This window comes from Puma concolor, chromosome D1 (genome assembly GCF_028749965.1).
Source record: "Puma concolor isolate L17-30 chromosome D1, mPumCon1.1.hap2, whole genome shotgun sequence".
NCBI lineage: Eukaryota > Metazoa > Chordata > Mammalia > Carnivora > Felidae > Puma > Puma concolor.
In genome coordinates, this window is record NC_141676.1 from 58,360,372 (window position 1) to 58,382,638 (window position 22,267).

At 38.3% G+C, this 22,267-nt stretch overlaps 1 protein-coding gene across 11 annotated transcripts in view; it reads right to left on the reverse strand.

The window, feature by feature from the left end:
- Positions 1-22,267, reverse strand: part of C2CD3 (C2 domain containing 3 centriole elongation regulator) — a 146,983-nt gene that overhangs the window by 69,521 nt on the left and 55,195 nt on the right. For all 11 annotated transcript variants that reach the window (XM_086678279.1, XM_086678277.1, XM_086678282.1 and 8 more), the window contains 9 exons: positions 20,085-20,579; positions 17,259-17,410; positions 15,221-15,467; positions 12,509-12,689; positions 10,909-11,092; positions 9,116-9,288; positions 7,386-7,509; positions 2,178-2,446; positions 1,726-1,815 (listed from right to left, as the gene is read on the reverse strand). In XM_086678279.1, the coding sequence (XP_086534405.1) occupies positions 1,726-1,815; positions 2,178-2,446; positions 7,386-7,509; positions 9,116-9,288; positions 10,909-11,092; positions 12,509-12,689; positions 15,221-15,467; positions 17,259-17,410; positions 20,085-20,579 (1,915 nt within the window). The remainder of the gene's footprint in view (positions 1-1,725; positions 1,816-2,177; positions 2,447-7,385; positions 7,510-9,115; positions 9,289-10,908; positions 11,093-12,508; positions 12,690-15,220; positions 15,468-17,258; positions 17,411-20,084; positions 20,580-22,267) is intronic.

The following is a 22,267-nucleotide window of genomic DNA, read 5'->3' on the forward strand; positions in this document are numbered from 1 at the left end:
GGGGGGATGGGCTAAATGGGTAAGGAGCATTAAGGAAGACACTTGGGATGAGCACTGGGTGTTATACAAAGGGGATGAATCACTGGAATCTACTGCTAAAATCATTATTGCACTATATGCTAACTAACTTGGATGTAAATTAAAAAAAGAAAAGATTAAGAGACATCAACAACAGAAATAACAAAAACAAACAAACAAAAAACAACCCCCCTCCACCAAAACCCTGCCTCATATGATCCATGGCACCAATTCACTTCTCCAACCCTCAGTTTTCTCATCAGCCAAATGAGGATATTAGGCCTGTAAAAGTCCTCCTGAATCTAAAAATGTATAATTCAGTATTTTGCTACACGAGGGATGGAGAAGAGGAGGAATACAATGAGAGAAAATAAAACTTGCCTACGTCCCTATTCATTCAGCCATCCCTATTAAAACACATATACATCATTTAGTGAAATGTTATGAAGGTGCTATCAATACCGTAGAAAAGACCTAGTCCTAGGTCTTCCACTGAAGGAACTGCTACTTGGTGAACATACACCAAGGACCAGGCACTAGATTTCAAAATAATAATAGTTATTCTTTACTGAGTATCTACTGGGTGTCAGATATACTCTTAGGGCTTCATAAATACCACTTCATTTACTTTTCCTGATAATGCTGTGAAGTTCTGAGGGTTAACTGGGATAATAATCCCTATTTTACAGATGAGAAAATGGAAGCTCAGAGACCTGCCCAAATTCTCCTAATTACCACATTGTATAAATAAATGACATAAGTGAGAAACCCTATATACCAAGTTGTACAGACTTCTCTCTGGTAGGCACATAGAGAGTACTTGTTTATTAGAGTATTGCTCAAATTTTAATTCACAATTAAACTTGGGAGATGTGTGACACAATTCTGGAAAGTAGATTACAAAATCGTAGGAAGGAAGATGGGCAAGAGAAGGAAAGGTGACATTTACTGAATGTCCACTATACGTCAGGTTCTTTATATACCCTATTTTCACCAGCCCCTACTTTGTAGACTTGTTGGAATTAACTGTCTCCATTTATGAGATAAGAAAATTGAGGCTCAGAAAGGTCTAGGTCACTGAGCTAGCAGTAAGTAGAATAGGACCATTATTTCCAGACGGCCTTGGAGGCTGTCTTCTTTTGGGCCTTTAGCTCTTTATTCTTTCTTCAGTGGGGGGGGGGGGGGGGTACAATGAACAAGAATGGGTAAATCTGGATTTGATTTTCAGTACTGCCACTCACTAAGTTGTGCAGTTTTGGCAAATCATTTAAATTCTGTGAGCCTAAATTTCCTCATTTGTAAGATAAAAAGAGTAAGATCTTGTATCCCCACCAAGCAGGGTTATAATGAGGCTCACACAGTATGAGAAAATATTTCACAAAATGCTATATAATATAATGGGTATCACCATATTTATTTTTGTAGTATTACCACCATCATCATCATCATCATCATCAGCTTTCCTAGAGTAAGATGACAGTACAAAGTTTTGAGCTACTTTGCTTTGTTAGAAGACTTCTGAAATGATTAGGAGAGGACTTAAAATACTTACCAGAAAACTTCTGAGGTACCTGGGAGAATTCAAAAGCATGTATTATGGGTCATGTTTTCTTTTGCATATCTTGCAGGGAGCCATGCAAGATCTCTTGTAGGAAAGCAAATGGGGGGAGGGGGGAGGATTAGAAAGTGATAATCCAGAATCTTTACCAGATCTTTTGACCAGCAGCTCTTTTGTAGGAACCTTTACTACTCCAAGCAGATAATCTCTGATTGACTGAATACTGGTTATATCAGTGGCTGTTAAATCAAACAAAAAAGAGAAATTATTTAATGCTCTACTGACCAAAGGGCTAAACACTTTAACATGTATTTCCTAGGAGAGGCTATATCATTCAAAGCAGAGCCCCTTTTATTTTTTTATTATTATTATTATTTAAATGTTTATTTATTTATTTTGAGAGGGCACGTGCATGGAAAGGAGGCAGAGAGGGAGAGAGAGGATCCCAAGCAGAATCCTGATACAAGGCTCAGTATCACAAAAAGTGAGATCGTGGCCTGAGCTGATAGCAACAGTCAGATGCTTAGCTGACTGAGCCACACAGATGCCCCCAAACTGCACCCCTTTTAATTCTGGTTGTGATGGGTCATTTGGTGCTCACCTGACTTGGTATCTTCATGATAAATAGCAAAGGTGACCTCTGCAAACTCCAACAGCTCTGCCAGGAAACAGGCCTCTCCACTACAGTGCTGAGTCACCAAATTACATGAAAATTCAACATGATGGGAGAACTCAGGGCAGAAGGAACAAGCTACAGGGCGGGTTCGGCGCTGTTCTCCCTTGGGCAGGAAGGAGAGATGAGTGGTGACAAAAGCATTGACCCCAACTGTGGCACTGAACTGTAGAGCGGGTTCCAGCTCAGCCAAAGCCCTGTAAAGGGAGAAGGATGGGAATGAGAAGGTAGTAACAGAACTCAGCTGGACTGCCTAGAAAACATCTCCACCATCTCCATGAGGCCACCAAGAACACTACCCACCAGATATTTCCTATCTAGGCTTTGGGCAGAGCCACAATGTGCTTTCTTAATTATTTAAATATCATAATGTATGTGTATGAGGTGGGGGAAGACAATATTCATCTGTCTACCAGAGTTACACTCTCCAGGGACACTCCATTTTACTGTCACTGACCTTCAGCCAAAGACTAGCAGGCAGCAACAGTAGTTGAACAACTTGGCTTTACTGCTCATTACACTGAGAAAGAACATACACCAAGGGAAATCATGGGGAATTTTAGTAAGAAAGTATCAGAAAGGACTACTAGCACTAGACTCATGTTAGTTGATTTAGACGTTGTTCCTGGAAGTGGAGCTTTGCTCCTGATAGTTGTTCTAATGAATCTTATCTAGGAGAGAAGACTAGGGGCACATGGGTGGCTCAGTCGGTTAAGCGTCCAACTTTGGCCTAGGTCATGATTTCACCGTTCCCGAGTTGGAGCCTTGCATCGGGCCCTGTGCTGACAGCTCAATGTCTGGAGCCTGTTACAGATGCTGTCTCCCTCTCTCTCTGCCCCTCCCCTCCTTGTGCTCTCTCTCTCTCTCTTAAAAACAAATAAACATTAAAACTAGAATAAGGCTAAGGTAAGGATTGGTAAAGCAGCAGCAGTCAGTCACTCATTGTAGCCAGGATGGGGGTGATGTTGGGTATTTTTGTGATTTCATAATGACCTTGTTTTGGTTTGTTCCTAGACAAGATTATGGAATAATTTTATTTTTGTCTCATTTCATCATGGTTGCAAAGCAGCTTTGTCTGATGCTGGTGTTCCATGAGATTATATATGCTCAGCAAGAAAACACCCAGTCCAGCTATGATTGCCAGGTCAGTTCCCAGATGTCTCTGGGGTTGCTCTTCTCTTTCTCAGTACATATGTTCCACACATACAGACAGAATCTATCCATCTTTAACGGACACTCACAAAGAGCAGTCAAGTCTTTAGTGTGTGGGTATAGTATGAGAAAAACTCCTTTGCCCCAACTTCCCCAAGGGTATAAAATTGACATTTAGGCAAAGAGGTCACCTCTTTTTGAAGCATTTTCTGACAGCCCCAAAGAAGAGTTAGAGGTGTTCCTTCTTTACTGTACTTGGTGTACATTAGTAGAGGGTAGTAACTTGGAGCTTGAATCTTGGCTCTATCATTTAATTAAATGTGTGACCTTGGACAAGTTATTCAACTCTTTGAAGTTTCACTGTCCTCTTTGCTAAAATGAGGATAGCATAAGGATACAAATACTAAAGACGTATGTATAATTATATGCTTATTATATTTTCATTTCTTATGAAATTAAGTAACCTAAAATGATCATTAATGGGAGACTGGTGTATGTCTATACAACAGCAGACTCTGAAGTATATATTAGGTATAGGAAACATGAGAGGGAAATAGATCAAATGCCAGTAATGGCTAAAAAAACAAAGATAAAATGTTCAAGGAGTGTCGTAAAAATTACACTAGATAATACATACAAAGCAGAGAACCTGTTATGGGCAATGAAAGGGCTCTTAACAGGAAACTCTCAGATATAGCACTGATAAGAAAGAAAGGTTTGCGCCCAAAGCTATTCTGAATTAATTCATTCAATAATTATTTCCTGACCATCTTCTCTGTGTGTCATGCACTGGGCTCAGAGCTAGATACAGATAGGAGTGAAAGAGCTATAATTTCTTACCCTTGTGGAACTTAAAAACTAGTGCAGCAAGATCTCTGTCAATCAAGTGACTATAAATATATGTATATATCTATGTCTATATCTAGACTGTGATTGCTTTTCCTTTGGTCCAATTATCTTTTTGCTAGTACTTCACCAGCAAATCAATGAACCCATTTATGTTCATGGAAATTTCTACTCATCCTCAGTTAAAGATCAGGTTAATTAAAAGACTCAAGTGAAAAAGAAAGAAGGGGTCTGTTTACACAGACATTGAAAATGTATTTTCAGGGAGACCACTGGCACTTCAGATGAGGGTTGGTATCTCTTGATGAGAGAAGGCTGACTTCAGAGCACCTGCTATCTGGATACCAAGAATTCCTTTCTTCAATAAGATGCAATGTAAAACTTATTTCTGATTTTACTATATTCCACTGGCTAATAAAGGTAATATTATTTATACAAATGGAACTAATTATTTGAATAGCAGTTGGTAGTTTATAAAGTTACTTCATATTTGTTAATTCTTACACTGATCCTTATAAAATCAGGAGAAGTATTCATAATTTCCATTTTTCAGATGAACAAACAGACCCAGAGAGGTGAAGAAACTACCCCAAGATCATGCACAGCTAGTGGGAGATGGGGGTGGGTCCCGTTTCTAGTGCAATTTGTTTCCGTTATACTGTGTTTGTCACAGAACTGTCCCAAACTATCAGAAGAATGTAGTGTTAGAATTGGCCTGGCTTCTTACCGTTCCTTCTTGAAACGGTGACACAAACCAAATGCAGGATTTACAACAAACTGCCTGCCATCTGATTTGAGTTTCCCCATGATCCCCAGAAAGAGGGACTACTGAGTTTCTTATCTATTATGCAGTCTCTCCAAGATCTACTGACTATCTAAACTCTAAGTCCTTCTCTGCCAGTTAAATAATAGTTAACGCTATATTTACAAATTCTGACCTTGGCTGGGTCTTACACAGAACAGGTATTCCATACACACAAATTTCATGCCTCCATGCCTTTGCACATGTTCTTCTCTTTGAACAGAATAGTTTTCAGCTCTCTTGGGTATTTTGACAACTCCTATTCTTTTTTCAAGACTCAGATTAAGAAGGGCTTGGAATGCCAAGTTGAGCAGGTTAGAGTTTATCTTGGGAACCAGTAGTCTCTAAAGTCAAGTGTGTACAACCTAGGGGGTTTATATATAGGATAACCTACTTGGGCATAGGAAGAAAATATTACCACTTCTATATTTGTTATCATATATGTTAAAGTTTTATATATGCTGTTGTAGATTTTATAACGTATTATAATATAGTAGCACATGAAGCTGATTTATACATGAGTAAGTACCAGATATTCAGAGGGTATGCTAGGTATGTGAAACTTTTATTTATTTTTTTTAAAGTTTATTCATTTTGACAGAGAGTGAGCGTGTGCGTGCGTATGCGCAAGTGGGGGAGGGGCAGAGAGAGAAGGAGAGCGAGAATCCTAAGCAGGTTCCACACTGTCAGTGCAGAGACCAATGTGGGGCTTGAACTCACAATCCGTGAGATCATGACCTGAATAGAAATCAAGAGTTAGACACTTAACCGACTGAGTCACCCAGGCGCCCCTTATTTTTCTGTTAGTAGGAATGCACAATTAAAATTAGAAGACCACTGCTACTGACGATGGAAAACCATCACAAAAGTTTTAATGTGAGGGAATGGCATGGTTAAAAAACTGCCTTGGTATCACTGACACTAAGTGTTCTCAAGCAATTACTGGAAATCCATTTGGAGAATTCAGTGATGGAAAATATTAACCACGCTGAACATTTTACCAGTTGCTTCAGTGTCAGATCTCGCATGGCAGTAACTGAATTTGTTAGTTACAGAGTGCAAAGTTAAAGGCAAACGATCTGACCCTAAGTCACAGCAAGGGAAAAAAGGGAACACTTGCCTTCTTTCTTGAACTTGTGTCCAAAGTGAACTAGCCTACAGTAGAAGCATGACTTAGTTCTCTGTCTTAGTGGGTACCTTTTATATGCGCTAGAATTATGCTATGTGGTGGCAGGGGGCACAGAGGAGTTCGAGCAGTGATTAGAAGAACTCACAGCCTACTGGAGAAAACTCATGTATACCAATAACTGAAAAGAATATTCAAATAACAAATAACTGCAACCAAGGTGCTAAAAGACAAGGACAAAGCACCAATTCTGTCTACGTGTAGGAAGACATATAGGAAGGCTGCAAAGAAGCTGCAAAGTCAAAGAAAATAGGAGTTTGTTTAGTGGACAAAAGGAATAAGAACACTCAAGGTAGAGAGAAGTATGAACAAAGGCCTGAAGGAGATAAGAGAAGGCCATGCTGTTTATATTTAGAAACAGTGCTCCAGGCAGAAAAAACAGCAAGACAAAATCCCTGAGAGGGAAATGAGCTTGGTGTGTTCAGAAACAATAAAGTCAGTGTTTGGAGGAGAGTAAACAGAGGGGAGATGAACAGGAGGAGATGAAGTCATAAACATAATAAGGAGCCAGATCAAGTTGGGTCTTATAGACATTTAAGTAGTTTGTACGAGATGAAAAGTCACTGATGGGTTTTAAGCAGAGGTGTGTCAAGGTCTGACTTAAGTTTTCAGAGGATCACAATACAGAGGTTTCTGTATTGCAAACAGACTGAAGGGGAACAAACTAGAGAAATGGGAGGTGATACTCAGAGACTGGATAGGAGATTATAGAAGAGTCATTGGCCCTGGCCTGGTTTAAGGGTGTAGGGTATGACTATAAATAAGTGATCAAGTCGGGTAGAGGATACGTTTGTGGTTTTTATTTTTTTTTAAATTTTTTAAATTTTTTAATTTTTTTAAGATTTTATTTTTAAGTCATCTCCACACCCAACGTGGGGCTCCAAGTCATGACCCCAAGATCAAGAGTCACATGCTCTTCTAATTGAGGCAGCCAGGTGCTCCAAGACTGTTGACCAAAGTCAAGGACCTAAGTTGCTAATAACAGTAAAGTTTGCAAGTGATTTACTCATTTATACTCTTACAGGCTTTCTTAAGAGAGAAAGAAAAAAATAAAGTGCTTACTGAACTGGAAATCGTACAAATGAAGTTTTACATATATGAGCATCATATACTGTGTGGACTGCAATGAAAAAACATGAGGTGGACTTACTTGGCTGCTGCTTGCAGACCACAGGCTCTGATTATCTCAACTGAAATAGAGACAGCTCGGGCAGCAAGAACTCCCTCTGCTGTTCTTGGAGTACGCCTGTATTTTAGGCCCACATCCAGTAAACCTTAAGATTGAGGACAAAAGGAAAAAAGAAAAGTTAGTTGGCACAGTGTCTCTTCTACCAAACCCCAAGTCCTGGTCAGACTTGGGGTTTGGTAGACAATCATTAGGATTGCCTACAATCCTAATGAACAATAAGGGGCATGAGCAGTGAGATAATATGTCCATAGCCAGAATCATTTTATATTATTATACTTTAAGATTAATAAAGGTAAAACAAAAGTTACTATTTTCATTTCACATCCAAGAAACTATGGCTCAGAGACTGAACTGCTTGTCAAGATCACACAACTATCAGAGGCAGAACTTAATTCCAGATTTTTTAAACTTCCAGTTATCCTTATAGAATTGAGATGGACTCCAGCCTTTCTTCGTTTTTAAACTTTTCCACACTTACACTTCTATCACCTTTGTACCACCACCACCTGAAACATCCTTTACATGCCATCCTTTTACAAAAATTCTACCTTCGTACATTTCAGAGAAAGCTTTACAAGAGAACAGGGGTGCCTGGGTGGCTCAGTCGGTTAAGCATCTGATTTTGGTTCAGGTCATGATCTCATGGTTTGTGAGTTTGAGCTCTGTGTGGGTATCCATGCTGGGAGCGTGGAGCCTGCCTTGGACTCTCTCCCTCTCTCTCTGCCCCTCCCTCACTTGTGCATGCATGTGCGCTCTCTCTCTCTCTAAAAAATAAACATTAAAAAAAAATAATAATAAAAGGGGAGGCTGGGTGGCTAAGTTGGTTGAGCATCTAACTTTGGCTCAGGTCATAATCTCACAATTTGTGGGTTTAAGCCCCATGTCGGGCTCTATGCTGACAGCTCAGAGGCTGGAGCCTGCTGCGGATTCTGTGTCTCCCTCTCTCTCTGCCCCTCCACCACTCACACTCTGTCTCTCTCTCTCTCTCTCTCTCTCTCTCAAAATAAATAAAGCATTAAAAAAAATTAAAAATACTAATAATATAAAAATAAATAAAATATATTAAAAAAGAAAAACAACAGAACAAGCTGATCAGTGCCAGGAGTAACAACTCAATCTTAACCATGGCAAGATAAAAACCTCCTGTTGTGGCATACTCTCTAGCAAACATAGTAACTTGATTTAGAAGGCTAATTCTAGTTATCTGATGACATACTTGGAGGGCAGGTCATCCTAATGAAGCAATTAGGATGTAATTTAAAAGTCTAAGTTCTAATTAATCTTTTCCAACTTTAAATCCTAACCTCTTCCATCCTTACAATGAATTCCCAGTTCATGCTAACTGTATTCCACCAATCCCACATCTGCTCATGTTGCCTTGGAATACTAATTCTCTGAATACACCTACACAACACTTAGGATTTATGCTGTGAGGCTTCTTAAATGCTTGCTGAAGTTAAAGGTGAAATGAGACAAACAATAGAGTCCCTGCAAATGTGAATTTTTTAAACTATAGGCAAAATTTGCATACAATACACTTATATATTCATTTTTCTAAGAGAAGGTAGATCATGGTTTTCATCAGATTCTTAAAAGGGTCTCACACAATATGAACAGTCACTACTTATAGAGAAAAGGGATATTTACATGTACTGACTTCAAAAGGGAAGGGCAAACCAGTCTTCAATTACCTGATGACTGGTTCCTCAGTTCCTTCCTGTTCTCAAGCCTGGGAGTTAAAGGGAGATTAAAGGTCTGTATTCCCACATCCTCATGGTGCTGCATGGTTACCATGGCACAGATCCTCGATAATGGCAAGGTTCCTCTGGCAACCATCTGGTCTCTCACGTTAGGATAATAGTATCTGTAAGCCACACAAGCACAAGCTGTTGTTGGAAGAATTAGGTGGATAAATTATTCAATTTGCCCAAGAGATCAGCTTTCGGTATCGAGTTATCTTTGCAGCCTGATTGCTCTGTATTTGTGGTATACAGCTGTGGTCCAATCTGACTGGATTTATTGCCCATCATGTGGAGGAAGAGCTTCATAAATTATACTCTATGTTCAGAACAAAGGCCAGCTTCCTACAAGCTTTCTGTTTGGATATCTGCATCTGACTTAGACTGCTGGGAGTAGCCACTTTTACGAACATACACCCTGGTGCCAGTGAAAGTGGTTCCAAATGGAGCAGTACCAATCTCTTCTATGGCTTCAGGCCTAAGTCCCTCAAATTTAAAGCATCCATTAGTATCTACTATACTTCCTTCTCTTGTCAAAACATTCCATTCTTTTTTTTTTTTTAATTTATTTTTTAAATTTACATCCAAGTTAGTTAGCATATAGTGCAACAGTGATTTCAGGAGTAGATTCCTTAATGCCCCTTACCCATTTAGCCCATCCCCTCCTCCAACAACCCCTCCAGTAACCCTCTGTCTGTTCTCCATATTTAAGAGTCTCTTATGGGGGCGCCTGGATGGCTCAGTCAGTTAGGCGTCCGATTTCAGCTCAGGTCATGATCTCACAGTTTGTGGGTTCCAGCCCCGCGTCAGGATCCGTGCTGACAGCTCAAAGCCTGGACCTGCTTCAGATTCTGTGACTCCCTCTCTCTCTGTCCCTTCCCTGCTCATGCTCTGTCGCTCCTTCTCTCTCAAAAATAAATAAAACATTAAAAAAAAATTTTTTTAAAGTCTTTTATGTTTTGTCACCCTCCCTGTTTTTATATTATTTTTGCTTCCCTTCCCTTATGTTCATCTGTTTTGTGTCTTAAAGTCCTCATATGAGTGAAGTCATATGATATTTGTCTTTCTCTAATTTCGCTTAGCATAAATACCCTCTAGTTCCAAAACATTCCATTCTTGTATCAGTTTTAAATGAAACCTAAATTCACCTGACTGGTTTTAGGAAAAGTTTCTGGCAAGTAGATGGTACTCTGCCCTAGTTCTGTTGATGCTGTTTCTTATTTTGAATCTATACTCTCTTTGTCACTTCTTGGGCGCAGGGATGCAAAAGAGGCTGAGCCTCTGTATTCATGTCAAGTCTGTTACATGAATGGATTTAAATTTTACAAAGACTACTCTTTTGGTGGTGGGAAGACCAGATTATAAGAAATGAGTTTAGAAGCGGGGAGACCAGTAAGGAGGCTATCAGTAAATTAGGCATGATATGATGAGGGCCTGAACTAAATAGGGCAGTAATAAGAAAACAAGTGACTAAATATTTAAGAGCAGTAGGAGGTAAAACTGATAGAACTTCACTTCCAAATGTAACAAGTGGTTAGAAGCATGAGATACAACTGCTCTCAAGAGCCTAATAATGTAGCAGATTTAAGTAAAATCTGGAGAAGAGTCACTAATAAGCCAGGTAATATAAAATAGGGTAGAAAGGATTGCTTAGCTTCCTTATAATTCAAGCTACGATGTCAAGGGAAGGATGCTCTATGATTGTGCACTTCCTTTCTAGGCACAAAACTGGTTTCACATTATACCTGCACCAGATTTCAAACTGGACTCCACCTCCAGGCATGGGCCCCTGTGCAGAGAAGACACTCAGCAGAAGCCTTTGCACTGGAACTTCAGCTGGCAACAGGAGAGAGTGATGGTGCTCACTATTAAAGATGGGATCTGGAACACAGAGTGTGGTTGCAGATCTGAAAGGCTTCAAAGAGATTCCTTTGGAAAAGAAAAGCAATTCAGAATAATCCAACACATTTAGTGCTTTATCTGTAGCAAGACAGTATGCTAATATTCAATTTCAATTTTATCCTCACAAAACTCCTGTGAGAAAAACAAAGCAACTATTATTATTCCTACTTAACAGACAGGATAGGACATATTGAAGTTACATAGTGAATCCAAAGGTCTTAGAGTTAGTAGATCATGCACCTGATACCAGAACCTGTATCTTCTATGTTACTTTTATCAAGGTCTATTTCCATAATAGCTATGGTCCCCCAAGGGCCCCATGATAATATAGAAGAAAGAGATCCCTTCATTGCTGGACAATGTCTAAGGGTTGCCATTTCTCCACATCCTTGCCAACACTTGTTAGTTTGATTTTTGTTTTTGTTTTTGCTTAAAAATTATTGCCATCTTGGTGAAAAGAAGTGGTATTCTGTGGTGGTTTTGGTTTTCATTCCCTAAATGACTAATGATGCTGAGTATCTTTTCATGTGCTTATTGGCGCCATTTATATATCTTAAGAGAAATGTCTATTTAGATTTTCTAAATATTTTTTAATTAGATTGTCTTTTTATTATTATTTGTAAGAGTTCTTTATATATTCTGGATACAAGTACCTTATTTGAACCCTAAAATCAATACTGGCAGTGCTTTTGCAGTTATATGTGGACATACTCAGAATGCCAAAAAAATCTGAGCCACCTGACTTGATCATTCCCAACTGAGCTAGAACAAGGGGACACTCTGCTTTCTTGTTTTAGCTCTCAGAGATGATGAGACAATGGAAATGGTAGGGGGTAGTGTAGTGTAGTGTAGTGCAAGAATATCTGGCTCTGGGGCCAGTTGGATGGGGTCTGAATGCCAACCATGTTATTGTTACTGGGGCAGCCTCAGTCACTTAACACTTCTCTCTTTTGTAAAATAAAGAAAATAGAATCTACTAGGATAAGTTGTTTTAGGATTTACAACTATGATCTATGTGAGATATATATGTACATATTCCTCCTAAGAGCAATGGTTCAGTATTCCCTAATTCAGTGTTTCACGCTGTTATGTTATGTAGAATGTAACTACCTTGAATAATGAGAATCAATTGTATATGTATGGATGATAAGAGTGACCAGGCAAAATATAAATAATGGGTGGGATCTAGGTAAAGGGTATATAGAAGTTCTTTGTACTATTTTTGTTAACTTTTCTGTAAATTTGAAATCATATCAAAATAAAAAGCTACAAAAAACAACATAAGAAAGGAAAAATTAAAACTTAGCCCATCTTCTGTACTACCTAGGTAAGACTCGAAACATTTAGGAACTCAAAATTCACTCAGGGAAAAAAAAAAAAATCCTAAGTATAGCCAATTAAAGAACCATACAAAAATGAGAAACCCTAACTTCCTAAACCTACCGTTTTCAAGGAACTCAGGTCCTTTTAGCACACTGGATTGAGAGTCTTGAACTGGAAAGTAGTACTGGACATAACAATCTGCTTCTCCCCAGACTGTTGCCTGAAGAGGGGCTAGCCCTTTAACGCTCTCTACGTGGAGCTCAAAGTGATGCTCCATCAATCCATTTCTTTGGTCCTCTGCCTATTAAATGAAACAGAGATACTGGTGAGCTTTAAAGAAAAAAATATTCTTAGAATATTCCTGCTTCTCTACAAAATCTGAGTATAGATGAAGAAATAGGCATAATTAGCTGATACTAAAACAGATACTTAATTCTCATTGTGTATAAATCTCAAAACTGCTCACTGTAATCAGATCCAGCTGGATTTACTCTAGACTGTGAGCCTAGGTCAATATTAGGAAATCCATAAATGTTTCAGTGCATTAAATAAAATAAAGGAAAGAAACATGACTATCTCAATAAATGCTAACAAGGTATTTGATAAAATTCAATCAGCTCCTGATTCTTAGTACATTAAGAATAGGACACATTAAGAATATCTTCTTGTATAAAGAATACATATGTGAAGCAAACAGGTATTAATTTACTTACTATTTTTAATGAAGGTTGGAATAACACCAAGACTACTCATTAATGGTAAGGACTAGTCAAGGAGGTCGTGAATATACCATTACTGAAAGTAACTACTACTGATAACAATTTAATGTTTTTATTATTTACTATAGCCAGGCACTGTACTAAGCCTTTGACTTGTAGTAGTTAATTTAACATGTATAGCCAACAACAGTGGAATAAGGGTTTGAACTCAGGTAGTCTGACTCTAGAGCCAAGGCTCTTTACTTCTACTCTATACAGCCTCGACAGACACTAGACAACTGATAACTGGGAATATTCAAAGGGGGGATTCAGGATTCAGATAAAATTGTATGATGTATATGTGTTTAACATTCTAACCATTAATCCCATGAATCTGGAACAGATTGTATAAGGTCTTTGCTTTATTTATCAGCAGTATCTGCTCCAAAACCTTCCTCAGGGAAACAGAAAACTTTCATTTTGATTTCCCAGAAAAGAAAAACAATCTCAGCAGCTACTTAATTTGGCCATACAGTATTACAGTAATAATTCAGTTCTGTAGATGCTGAAATGGATGAGGGACATGAGTATAGGAAGAAAAACAATTTATAGATATCTAATCTTTCAGAGAGTTCTTTTATGCTCATAATGAGTAACATTTTCTAACTTTTGGTATGGAATTTAATGAAAACTGAGTCTACACTACAAAGTGAGGGCCATATATAATACCTAAAATAGACTTAGGAATATCATAGATAAGTTTTCTGTGTTTGTGCTTTTATGTCATTGTCAAATTTAAAAAGCTACTATTATCTATTGGTAGACACTAGTATCTAATAGAAACAGTAAAGAAAAGTTTGGAGTTCATAACATACAAATAAACAATAACCTACTCATAGACATTTTCCTAATAGTTCTTTCTCTGTCATAGACATCACATTTGTCATTCAGATTCAGATTAGAAAATATAACATATTTAAATCATGTGGAAACTGAGATTTGGCTATGCTAGTAAAGACACCAAAGGTAAGATAACAGTAGGACATGACACAGTAGAATGAAGACTGGACTTTGAGTCAGAAGGCCTGTGTCTGAACAGTGATTTTCTCATTCTTAGCTATGTGACCCTGGACAAGTAACATAACCTCTTTGATTCTGTTTCATCACTTAAAAAGAGAATGACAGTGACTCACCTCATGTAGTGTTAGGGAAATAAACATGAAAAAGTGTATCAATGTGCTTTCTCAATTGTCCAACACTGTACAAATTATTTTTAAGAATTTTCTGGTAGAAAAGCAAGGAACTTCACTACAACTTTCCAACTGGATTTGGCTGAGAAACAGAGTAAGATTTGCTGGCTTACATTTGGAATCATTCTCAACCTTCTGCCCCATTTTTCCCCCCTTGATTATCTTTAAAAAAAATTTTTTTTTTAATGTTTATTTATTTTTGAGAGAGACAGAGACACAATGTGAGCGGGTTAGGGGCAGAGAGAGAGGGAGACACAGAATTTGAAGCAGGCTCCAAGGCTCCGAGCTGTCAGTACAGAGCCCAATGCGGGGCTTGAACTCACGAGCTGTGAGATCATGACCTGAGCCGAAGTCGGATGCTCAACCGACTGAGCCACCCAGGCACCCCTGATTATCTTTTTTTTAATTAAGACTTTTTAAATGCAGTTTTACATTCACCCCAATTTTTTAAAAGGCAATTAATTAACCGTTAGTGAATTAGAGGATTAAGAGGTGGCTGTCCAATTAGAGTTTCTTTATAGATTCAAAAAGCTCAGAGGAACACAGATATACATTTAAATCATAAAAAATAAATAATTCCTTTTATCTACAGCAAGTATTAGGGTGCAAATATGTTTCTTTTCACTAATGAAATAATGATCTGGGGCAATGGTTTCACTAAAACATGCAAGATAAAATGAGATTATGGAACTTAAAATTTCCCAAAACAATAGATCTCGTGCTCTCACCACACACACCAAAAGGTAACAAGGTGAAGTGACTGATAACGTTAATTGGCTTCATTATGGTAACCATTTCATAGTGTTACACATATCAAAACATCATGTTGTATACCTTAAAATGAGATTATGGTTTTTATAAATAATCAAGTGGTTAGTGACTACCATAGTAACAGATGCTATAGACGGCTGGTCCAGAAAATGGGCTGGCCTAGGGCTGAAGGCTGGAAGTGTTCCTTCTTCATTCTTTAATCTTTGTAGTGCCATTATCTGATCTGAAGAACCCATGGCTAAAAAGACGCGAAGACTCCCATTTTGGTGGCCTGAGAACACATCAATCACAGGCATGTAGCTGTCAACAGCAACAACTGGGTACTGAGCATTAAGCAGCAGGCGAGAAATTTTGGGATCTCTAGAGGGAGAGAAAGTATGAATGAGCAAATAATAACCATCAATCATGTCTCAGTGTTGCTGCAGCATTTCCTACTTGGCTTATTTTCTCAGTTTGTTAAAAATGGGTCTACAGCTAGAAAAGTAATAGTGGTCTGAAAAAACATCATTCTACCGTAACTCATCAAATAAAAATTCCCAGGCAGATAAGTTCTAATGTAGCAATCTGAAAGCAGGGAATGTGTCTGATTTATCTCTGTTATCATCATGACCCCAAGCCCAGCATCTGGGACTGAGAACTATCCCAGTACAAGCTTATTGAATTGCATTATTTTACAGTGTGGTCAACTTGAAAAAGTATGGACTTTGGTGTCTGGCAGATAAGACTTGGATAATATTACCAATAACATCTTCCATCTATAATCCTTCTAACACTGCAAAGGTTGATATTATCCACTATTAACAGATTAAAAAAGTCCAAATGCTCATCAGACCATGCTAAATCTTAGCTCTGCCACTTAATTGTTGGATGACTCTAAGTAATCAACTTAACATTTCTAAGTCTGTTTCGTCTTCTGTAAAATGTAGGTAATAAAACTTCCTCAAAGGGAAGTTAGGACTAAGTTGAGGAAACAAATATAAAATACCAACTACAATACTTAGTACACAATAAGTGCTAAGTACCTGGTAGCTATGATTATTTTATGCTCTGTCAGCAAAGAATGGGGTCTAATGAAATGAGAAGGGAAGGGAAATACCAGACTACACTAATATCACAAGCAAAAAAAGGGGAAAAAGCCAAAGTCTACAGCTGACAGTGGCATGATTCCAGTAGCACTCCTTAGCATGACCATGCTCTCCAGTGCTACCATCATAAGTATTTCACTGTTCACAGAAGGCATACCCATTTATTTTCTCACTGGATTGTCACAATTGTGCCACAAGGGAGACAGGGGGTCTATCATCACCCTCATTTTACAGATGATGAAAACAAAGCCAGAGAGGTTGATTTTTCCAAGTCAAAGGACAAGCTTCCTCATTTGTAAAAAGGGGATAATGATAATACTTCCTGGGTTATAGGAAGGCTCACATGAAACAGTGCACACTAACATGTTCTCTGTAAAATGTAAAACACAACATTTAAAACACAGCACCATGAGAAAGCTCTTAGGAAAGAAGTCAGTGCTAAATAATTAAAAATCAGTACCTTGAACCAAAACAAAAAATTAACAGTCTGTAGTGAGGACAGAAATAACCGCCAGATAAATCAATACCCGACTGAGTGATAAGTGAGGTACAGTGATCAAATCTGTAGGTCCAAAAGACAATACTCAGTAGAGAAATCATGCAGATAGCTGATGGGAATAATCATCATGTTTTTGTGACAGAGATAAACCATTAATTTTGTGAGGTGATAACCTTTGGTAGTAGAGCTTCTTGGTGAAGCAGTAGAACTCTCTGGGTTCTAAGCCTGGTTCTACTACTTACAATATATATAACAAGTTATTTAAATCCTCTGTGCCTCTGTTAACTCATCTGTAAAATAGGGGAAATAAAAGTTACCTGCCTTAGAAAACTGTTGTGAGGATTAAATGACTTGATGTATGAAAGGTTCTTAGCATAGGGCCTGAAACATGGTAAGCAGTATCTGTGAACTGTTTTAACATAGAAAGAGCAGCCACTGTGGCGACACTGAGAAAAGTCCTCCAAGGTATTATTGGGCTAGTCATGTTTGCAAACCCAAAGAATTCCTCTTCAGTCCAAACAAAGTTAAAGATGTAAAGTAAAGAATACTCCAAAAGATCCTATTTACTTGAATGACACGTAAAACTGATGGAGGGGGAGTTTCACCAGCCCGAGCAACTTGTCCTGTCCTGGGCTCTGCACCTTGTTCCAAGTTTCAATTACCATCACATTGTTCTTCAGCCTTTCCAGGTATTTGGAAGACAGAGAGACAGGAATCACCTGGGGAGAGGAACAATCAAAAAAACAACACAAAAACCAACACCTGAGAAAAAGGATCAATTTATACTTTTATTCAACAAGTACTAACTGAAAGCCATTCACAGTGCTAGGAACTGAAGACATTAAAATAAAACCCACTCTGTATTCTCAAGAGAAGCTAGTCTGGTGTAAGAGACCAATTAAGGCCAAATACAAAATGGTAACAGTTCTCTGATGACAAAGGTCATATAGGTGGGGCTTTGAGGACACAGACATATCAATGACTGCGCCTGCCTGCCTCATCCAAGCCTTTCTAAGGCAAAATGACCTATTTGTAAATCCCTGCGGAAAGACAGATGTTTCTGAAAGAAAGATGGCTACTGACTAGACAAGGGTTGAGCACCTAATCAAAGGGCAGCCAGCCCACTGGTTGGATGCAATGGCCTAATGCAAAAAGCTCTGCCCAATCTTCTGTCATGGTAAATAACAAGTCAACTGTTCATTTGGATTTCCAATGTAAAATTATTTGAGAACTGGCCAGCCAGCTGGTAGATGAAAGAGAAAGAAAAGTCATGAAGAGAAGCAGAGATCTGCAGCCAAGAGCGAGTCTGTTTCCTTAACGGCAGAATGAAGGGCCCACCAATTTGAAGTGACCTAAGCTGCAGTATAACTGCATCAGCAGAGAAGAGATAAGCCCCATGATGAAATCAATAGAACATGAAAGGAAAAAGGGTGAAATCAGAAATTAGGTAAGGCAAGATGACAGGAAGACACCAGAAGTGCAGAGATCCTGAGCAGACCTACTTTTGTATCCATCTAAGAAACTCCAATTACATAAGGTACCTGAGCACATTTCTGTTCTGTGAAACTAAAAACACTAAAACATAGCGACCTAACCTACAAAGGAGAGATTTCAGAGAAAGCCGCTGGCAGAAAGTAACACTAAATTCTTAGGGATAAGCAGAATAAAGTTAACTTGTCTAAAAAGCTCTACCTAATAGGAGTCATGAAGGGTGAGAAGGAAATGTAAGGCAGAGGAAAAGCACACGAAAAGACACAGAGGTAGGGAAAAAGAACATTTAGGAAACTGCAAGTAGCTGAGCATAGCTGGACTATCTAGTGTGAAGGGAAGAGTGACAGGAGTAGAGACTGGAGGAGTACAGTCAGGCAGTTGTTAAATGGGCTTATAGTCCAAACTAAACACCTTACCTACTCTGAAGGCTATGGGGAATTAGTGAAAAGTCTAAACCAGGGGAATAAAATACTCAGGTTAATATTTTAGAAAGATCATTCCTATTGGTACAAAAAGGAATGGACATGGAGAGACCAGAAACAGACTAGACTGAAGGCTATCTGGAATGAGAAAGAGGGCCTGAATGAAAGCAGTAGCAGTCGGGTTGAGTGGGAGGATTTCGTCTGGAGAATGAAGTTTGCAGCATCTATTGGATTTGGTGAATAATTATGTAATAAAGAATCAAGGATACCTTTCAGGTTCTGCTCAGGTTTCTGAGTAGATTACAATATGAATTAGGGCAGATAGGAGGAGGAGGAACAGATCTGGAAGGAATAATAAATTCAGATTCAGACACATTTGAATTCCTTCTTTCATTTACATACCTTTACTGAATACCTGTGATATGCCAGGCCGTGCATTAGGTGCCAAGTGTAAAGTGCTTTTGAGACATTTGGGAATGATGACCAGCAGTTACATAGAGAGATCAGAAACCTGAGGGAATGTCTGGCCTACATGGAAGTATAGATTTGGAAGTTATCTTCATAAAAATAATAGATGAAGCTATGGGAGTGGAAGGAGTGACCATGGGAAAAGTGGGTTGGTTTGGAACCGTGCCAAGAATAAAAGTAATGCAGAGGAGTACCAGTAATTAAAGGTAAAAGAAAGGGAGAAAGAAGTGCTGGGGCCACCACTCGTTTCCTAGTTTTCCTGCTGTCCCAAAGACCAAAAAAGAGCTGTTGTTGATTCAGGAAGAAAATAAGAGAGTGGAGTTACAAAAATCAAGAAAGGAAACTATTTTTTTTTTTTTAAAGTTTGTTTATTTTGACAGAGCAAGAGAAGAGAACATAAGCTGGGCAAGGACAGAGAGAGGGGGGTGGAGAGAGAGAGTCCCAAGCAGGCTCTGCACTGTCACCACAGAGCCCAATATAGGGCTCAACCTCATAAACTGTGAGATCATGAACTGAGCAAAAATCAAGAGTCAGACATTTAACCAACTGAGCTGCCTAGGCTCCCCAAAACAGGAAATAATTTAAGCAATAGCATCAAATTCTACAGAGAAATCAAGCCAGATAAGTATTAAAACAAGTAGAGGAATAAATTAGAGAAAAAATTAAAAAAACAAAAAGCTTGGAGATACAGAAAAGAAAGGGGAAAGTTTAGTTCTAGAGGAAGGATAAAGGAATAGAATTCAGAACTCAGGCAAAAGAAACAGTGGGAAACCACAACAATTGAGACAGAAGAAAATGAAGCCACAAAAAGTTTTAAAATGTTGATAGTGTCTTTTCCTCTTCCCATCCCATAGTGGGAATGGATCTGCACACCAGCTAATTACAAAGGTCTCTCCCAGTCTGAACATTCTAGGTTTCCTTTATAATGGAATTATGATTTGGGAAACATACTTGTCTCCCACCTCCATATAGCCCTAATAGATATAGAAGGTTAAGATATGTACAAAGTTACCTGAGAAAAGTTGAAGACTGGTTGTGTTGTGCCCCATGCGATGATAGATCTGGTGACTTCCTCTGTGCTGAAAAGTTTGCAATTTAAATAAACATTGCATGGCGGAGGTTTGTCAGATTCTCCAATAATGAAATCTTTCCCATCGGCCACCATCAACAGCACATGCAACAGCAAAGCACTCTCTTTTGTTGACCCATCTGTCTGATTTGCTAAATTGTGAGAGGCTGGCACAGCCATGAAGGTTGAAGGATTTGGCACAACAGGGCTTGGTGACTTTGGGTTGGAGGGTATCAAATTCTGTACTTTCTTTGCAACTTCTTCGTGAATTTGATTTAGGTTCTCTGGATTTTTAGTACAGGTAACATGTTGACCAGGTTCTGATAATGTCTTATCTGGACTTGTAAGAGTACAAAGTGGGCCATGTTGGGTGCTGTTACGTAATTTAGTATTCACACAAGTGAAATCCTTGCTATGTATAACAAGCTCCACAGTTACCTATAAAAACAAAAGGAAGAGAGTTAGTGGGCCTTCCGAAATCAGAATCAGAATTTTGGAGCTAGAGGCAAATCAGATTATTAGAAAGTAATTAACTCATTCTCAAATACCATAATAGTAGGAACACTAACAGTCTGTATATACATTACCTTATCAGGATTAAGAAAAGCTAGACAGATCATTTGTCAACAATATAAGCTGAGCCTAGAACATCATCTTGTGCCAGAAAATAAGGATGTGCTCAGAAAAGGATGCAGACATATCAAAAGAACACAGAATTCAGTCAAAGGAGCTCACATGGGCCAAATCTGGGACAATTTGAGCATCAAAAAGAACAATAATAGTAATGGACAATAACACTGAATAATGTAAAAAACCATGAGTCTATACCGATATAAACAAACATGGGAGAAGGGACAACTCTTCTGTATAGTAGAATGCAATTAGTAAATACATAAGGAATGGAGGAGTTAGAAAATCATCATCTTACAATCATTATAGTAATAAGTGATTCAGGTAAACCACAGTGGAAGACATTCTACACATAAAAGGTCTCACTTAAAAAAAAATCAAAGTACTGAAAGACAAAGAAAGGTTGCAAAACTGTTCTAGACTAAAGGAGATTAGAGAGACACGACAAATGTAATGGATAATCCTGGAATGGAAAAAAAAAATTCTTTATATGGAAGTATTGGCACAATTAGTGAAACTTGCATATGGACTACAGACATTATCAATGTTAACTCTATTTTTATAATTGTACAGTGTTTTGTATAATGTTCTTGTTCTTAGGAAATATAAGAATTTAGGGGGGAAAGAGGCATGATGTCTATAACATATTCTCAAATACTTCAGAACAAAAATTGTGTGTGGGTGTGGGGGAGAGTGCATAGGGAGACAAAGAAAGACAGGAAGAAAGGGAGAGACAGGAGGTAATTATAAAGCAAATGTGACAAATGTTAGTAATTGGGGAGTCTAGGTAAAGGGTATGTGAATTCTTTGTTCTTTATTTGCAATTTTTCTCTAAGTTTGAAGTTATTAGGGATAAAGGGGACTTGCTGTTCCCTTTATTTAAAATCCACAGCAAAGTTATTTCACTCTATTGAATACGGACAGCAATCTATCTACAACAGTACTTCTCTCAACAGAACCAGGACAGAAACAATTTCTAGTCCATCAGTTCTATTAATTCCTCTTTTCTGGTTTTAACCTTGCAGTCCAGAATGAATGAGGCAAACAGAAAATAAAATTTTGATAGGGGAAGAGTAATGTGATATTAATTTTTTGCAATGACAATCATACAAGTCCTTAAAACTAACTGGTATTTATTATCAAGAAGACCAGGAGGGAGGCAGAGAGGGCTTTCAAGAGGAGGCAGCAGCGTGAAAATCAAGATTAAAAGCATGGAGGTATGAACCATCATGATACCTTACTAATTCTTTACATAGTTTGATATGGCTACTGGTAAGGAAGCTGCAAGTGGTATGTTAGGGCCACATAGTGAGCCCTGTATTTTATCTTTTGGATAATGGAGAGCCATGGAAATGACATGGGTATGGCTGTGATAATTAAAAAAAGACGTTTTTTTTATAAAAATTTTTTTTTTTTTTAATTTTCTGAGAGACAGGGTGAGACAGAGCATGAGCAAGGGAGGGGAAGAAAGAGGGGGAGACCAGAATCTAAAGCAG